The sequence below is a fragment of the Lathyrus oleraceus genome, chromosome 4 (genome assembly GCF_024323335.1).
Source record: "Lathyrus oleraceus cultivar Zhongwan6 chromosome 4, CAAS_Psat_ZW6_1.0, whole genome shotgun sequence".
Classification (NCBI taxonomy): Eukaryota; Viridiplantae; Streptophyta; class Magnoliopsida; order Fabales; family Fabaceae; genus Lathyrus; species Lathyrus oleraceus.
Window position 1 is genome coordinate 253046790 of NC_066582.1, and position 5519 is coordinate 253052308.

Here is a 5519-nt window from a genome sequence, read left to right on the forward strand (position 1 = left end):
TCAAAATAATTGGATAAAAGTTCATCAAAAATTATAAATAACAATTTTTTTAAATAAATAAATTTGTAATATTATTGCATTTAAGGAGGAGGTTAAAAAACCTACAAACAAACAATACATATCGAAGAGGTTTCAAACTCTCTCACAATAACCCTGCAATATGATACCAACAAATGACTAAAACCCCTACGAATAAACTACGGGAATTGTATAAGCGGGAGTTTCTCTAACTCCCGTAAATAACTTTGCGGTGTTAAAATCCCTAGAAATTAGATTAAAACCTCCCTAATCTAGGCATGTTTTTTTGTAGCGCCTTTTGATCAATTTATATGAAATTTAATTGAATATAAAATAATTTTTTAGAGACTATTTTAGTGTTAACGTGACATAAAAGGATAAAAAATTATTTTTTAAATTCTATGAAAGATGGTTTTTTATGTATAAGTTAAATGTAGAAAATATTTTACACAATGCATCAAAATAAGAATTTCCTATATCATACAAAAATAACCAGAGTATATTTCATATTATTATCATTTAATTTAATTCATTTTTAATGTATGGACTCCTTTGATAATATCATAATTCTATATTATAGTATTAAAATAATGATGGAAAGAAGGAATTATTTGAAAGGCATACATAGTAATGGTACCAAAAATTGATTATTTATTTTATTTCAAATATTTTCATAAAATTACAAAGAGTCAAACACCAAGTGGTATTGGTAGCCTCAACGAACTCCCTGTGAAAAAAAAAATAACTATTAAGAGATTTAATCTTAACATATATTTATAATATTGTATACTAACTAAAAATGCCAAAACTAATTTTTTTTTCTATAAGTATTTGTCACCTTTAGAATTCGTATATAGAATATGTAATAATATTTGTTTAGGGACAATTCTTATTCTTGCCCGGTCCACCATAGTAAAAGTAAGTCCCCCAGCTACTATCAACTCCTCCTTTTACATTATAACAATTTGGACTATCTGCATAATTCTTGAGTTTTGGTGGCTGAACCCAAACTCTCTTTGAATCTATAACATAAATATGGTTAAAATATGAAGCTTTTTTATAACCCTCTTCAGGAAAGTGTCCACTACCCATTTGGGTGGAAGAAGCTTGTTCATATTGTTCATTAAATATTTCTCCACCCCAATGAACTCTAGCTGCAGCGTTCTTCAGGTTTGTAAATAAGGAGGATGGCCAATATCCAAGGTCTTTATCTCCATAACGAAGCCACCAATTTCCTGTCTTTACATCCTATACCCAAGAATTATATAGAATGAGAAAATAAATGTATACTATAAATGATGTGGTAAAAAATGGACAAAAAATTTAAAAATTAAAATTACTAGAAAAATAATTTTAAAAGACAAAATGCATAAGGAAATTACAAAGCATTATTCGAAAATAATCAACCGAAACAAAGTAGAAATTACCTTCCATACAAATAAGGAAATTTCAAATTGATTTCCATTATATGTAGAAACGGGAGAAATTGCAGCTCCTAATGCAATAGCTTTGTTCGTTTGAACAAAGCCTGGGCATTTTAAGTTGTAGCAACCATGTTGATATGCATCAGCCTGCAATTATAAATACCATTATGTTTTTCAATAAACTTTCTATTGCATAATAGTATATATTTTTCCCCATCTTTATTTCAATTAAATTACTTACAGTCCAATATATGAAAAATCTAGTGCGGCGATCCCCGTAGAAATTTGGATGTACCTAGAAAAAATAACTTGAACTTAGTTTGATGGACAACAATACAAAATTTTTAGAAATGCATTGAGTAAAATGATACTCCATGCATTGCAAATCATATTGTAAAAATAATTGTCTCAAAATTATAAGTTAGTTTCCATTAACATTATAATATTAATAGTTTTTTTTTTCTTTTAATTTATTATCTACTATTTATTACTCTTGATTCTTTCTTTTTTTCATCATGACAATTTTATTTTTACATATTTTTTTATAAAAATTAATTACAATTTTTATATGATATGAAATAACCAAAATATCAAATAATTGATAAATAATATTTGTTTGACTTGATAAAATAACTTCAAAACCCTATGTTATGGACTATCTGCAAGAGCCTAAAGACAAAATGCCTACTAAACAAAAGGGAAGTTATACCTATTTTAAACAAATTGCCTAGAATAGGTAGAACTTCGCTTCTCTAAAAGCATACGTTTCCACCCAAAAGATCTCTATTGGCCACCTATATCAAGTCTATAAATCTTACATTTTTGCTTGTCAACCGCTACTCCTATTTAATATAAGAATCACAATCCTTAAATCTATTTTAATCGTACACCACATTTCACTCTATTACTAATTTAAGAGTTGAAGTGTTAATTTTATAGGTCAACCCCATCTTTAATTTTATTGGTTAATATTATTTTAATTATAAAAAATCTTATAAATGAGAATGGATGAAAGTAGATGGACAATTTAAAGACTAACTAACTTTAATCCTAAATATATATAAAGTCTTATATTAGATTTTAGATTTTTCATAGTATATTTTTGAATTGAGATATCAATGAAATAAGAAATTACAGGATTGTTAGGAGTAAAACAATTTATCATATGTTTGTAAACTTTTCATTATATATTGTATTTTTTTTATAAAAATTGAAAACTATAATATTTTTCATGCTTTTAAAAATACACTATAAAAGAATTGAGATTTTGTATGAAAATAATTAAATTTAATTGGATAGTTTGTTTGTTTTTTTAGTGATAAAACAATATATTAATAAGAAATATGAAATCTTTACTATTTGTCACTATGAGTCCCTTTTTTTTACATCTAAAAAATATATTTTTTTATTTTTTAAAAAATAATTTTACGAAAATATTTTTATATTCAATTTTTAAAAATTAAAAAGACTAATTTTGACATCTTTAACATACATCAATACTTAAAATAATGTCAAATTCACATTTTTATAAAAGATATATCTAAAAAATGATTTTTAAAAAATTATTTGAAATAGCTTTAAATTTAAATAATTTTTGAGATTTTAATATCAATAAAATTTATAATAAAAAGATAAAAGATAAAAAATAACATTTTAAAATCATTTATTATAAAGATAAAAAATATTGGTAAATTTTTAAAATGAAAATTTATAAAACTGCAAAAATCATTTAAAAAAGCAACCAAAATAAACAAACCCTATTTAATTTAAATTGATTAAGACGAAGTAGGAAATATAATATGAGAATAATTAACATGCCTGCCAACCAACTTCAATGGTATTGAGGTCTTTTCCATATGTACCAGACATTACCCACATTTGAGCCAAGCTGAATACACTTTTACTTTCTCCTTGTGGATTCCACACATTCATAGTAGCCTGTGCTCCATAGAACTCTCCATCCTCCACAAACTGAAGTGCATACTGCGGAAATAACATTAACCATTAGAGAAAATATCTAGATGACAAAGAGACAAAGACAATCTTACAAATACAACTCATAGTAAATTTGCATGTTTCAAATTGAAGATATCTAGATGATAAAAAGAAGTGAAAAAATAGAGTTTATAGAATTGCATACTTGGCGATCATTGCTACCGACGGGTAATTTTTTTCCAAATCTACTATCAGAGTTAGCTCTTAACAAATCTTGTTCTGTTATTCTTCTTATCGGGATTGTTCCATTTGGACATGATTCACCTGATAAACTCCATAGTTGAATACTTTCACTGAAATTATTTATACGATTATTCCCTTTTGGCATTTCTGGAGGATCCTAAGTATGCACGAAATTTCCAATTATTAAATTGAAATAGATTAGTTTATTTATCTTTGAGAGTTATCTCTATATTTTCCACAAATAAATTAACAAAAAAAAAGAAGGAAAAGAATACCATTGGTTTTTGTCCTTTCAATAAAGGATGATCAAAAGCTGGTTGTTGATGTGTCAAAACACAATCTATGATATCACCATCAGGACTCTGTGAGTGTACACAATTACATAAGACTATGTAATTTTAAATTTAAAGGTTGGTAATTTTGCAAGGAGATTAATTACTATACACTGTCAGTGTAAAAAGTTTTACACCGTCGGTTCATTACCATCACCCGTTTATATTAGTTTATAGATTTTTAAAATAAAAGTCAAACTTCTTTTAATATCCAACCTCTATAATTAATTGATGGTGTAAAACCCTTTTACACTAACAATGTATTTCAATTAATCTTTTTTGCAAGTTTATAATTTTTTTAGGATAAAAAAATTGGTTTAAGTTTTAATGAAAATGGTCATAATTGCAATTTTGACAAAGTATAAGGAATATTTGAAAATTATAAAAAATATCGCGAACAATTTTCAATTTATTCAAAACTAAAGTAAATAAATTTGCAAATTTATGATAAATATAGTGACTAATTTGAAATATATAAAACCTTGCTTGTACATTTTAATAAACCATAACAAACATTTTAAAAATTTAATGTAAAAAACTTATAGTATTTGTAAATTTTGCATTAATAAGATTAACTTCTCATGAAATTCTTTCAAGACAATTTATAATAAGGAGTTTGATATTATTTCAAAAAAATTATTTTGTAATACCTGAATTGTCTTAACTGCTGGCTTGTTGAGTTTCTTAAGACGAATAGCTATGGTTTCCTTCAACTTAAGAAGTTCATCCTCTGATTGAAAAGTTTGATTAACTAATGGATTTCTTGTTTCTAGAGAATTATTACAATAAAACAAAGAAACAAACACAAGTGAGTGTAGAAGGAGGCAAATGATCGGAGAGCTAAGATCCATGTTGTTTTTGTGTTTGTTTTTCTACAATTGTGTTGTCTTCTTATATAAAATAAAATATATTGTATTCGATTATATTGCCTTAAAAATGTACTTCGGTCAAATTAAACCAATTCAAACACCATCAAGGAAATAAAATTAATTTTTTATTTAAATATAATACAAATTTAGAATGTTTTATATTTTATTTTAAAAATTTATTATAAAAGTAAAAAATACAAAAAAAAAAAAAGGCAAAATAATAAACCATCAAGGATGTCTTCTAGACATATTTAAATTTATAGTAACCTTCTTTTTATTAATTCATAACGATCTCTCAAGTGTAAATCACAATAACTATTATAATTTATTGACCATATTTATGAAGATAAGTTTTTAACATAATTAAAATTCAAAACGGATGGAAGAAAACCTAAGATGCAATATTGCAATACGAGAGTTTCAATCTTATTATAATACAAGTTTGTTAACTAGGATTTAGTCGATTAACCTTGCAAAAATAAGTTATAATAGAAATGGTTTTTATTAAGGAAATTTGACTTTTGTCTCTAACTCTTTAGTCTAAAACTATAGTGGCGAGCATTTTTTATTCATTTAAATCATTTAACTTCAACTTATGAAAGTCTAATTTATTTTTCGTATTCTAAAAATTTTGTTTTTAAATCTCTCAAATTCAATATCATTTTCCCTTAGTTAACAAAAGTATAATATATTCTTTA

At 25.1% G+C, this 5519-nt stretch overlaps 1 protein-coding gene across 1 annotated transcript; it reads right to left on the bottom strand.

The window, feature by feature from the left end:
* Window positions 1–857: 857 nt before the first annotated feature.
* On the bottom strand, window positions 858–4816 carry LOC127135413 (uncharacterized). The gene is made up of 7 exons (XM_051062132.1): window positions 4603–4816; window positions 3896–3982; window positions 3583–3777; window positions 3261–3425; window positions 1684–1737; window positions 1446–1589; window positions 858–1266 (listed from the first exon to the last, which is right to left on the bottom strand). The coding sequence occupies exons 1-7, from the start codon at window positions 4801–4803 to the stop codon at window positions 895–897; spliced, it is 1218 nt and encodes a 405-aa protein (XP_050918089.1). The 5' UTR covers window positions 4804–4816; the 3' UTR covers window positions 858–894.
* Window positions 4817–5519: the final 703 nt, after the last annotated feature.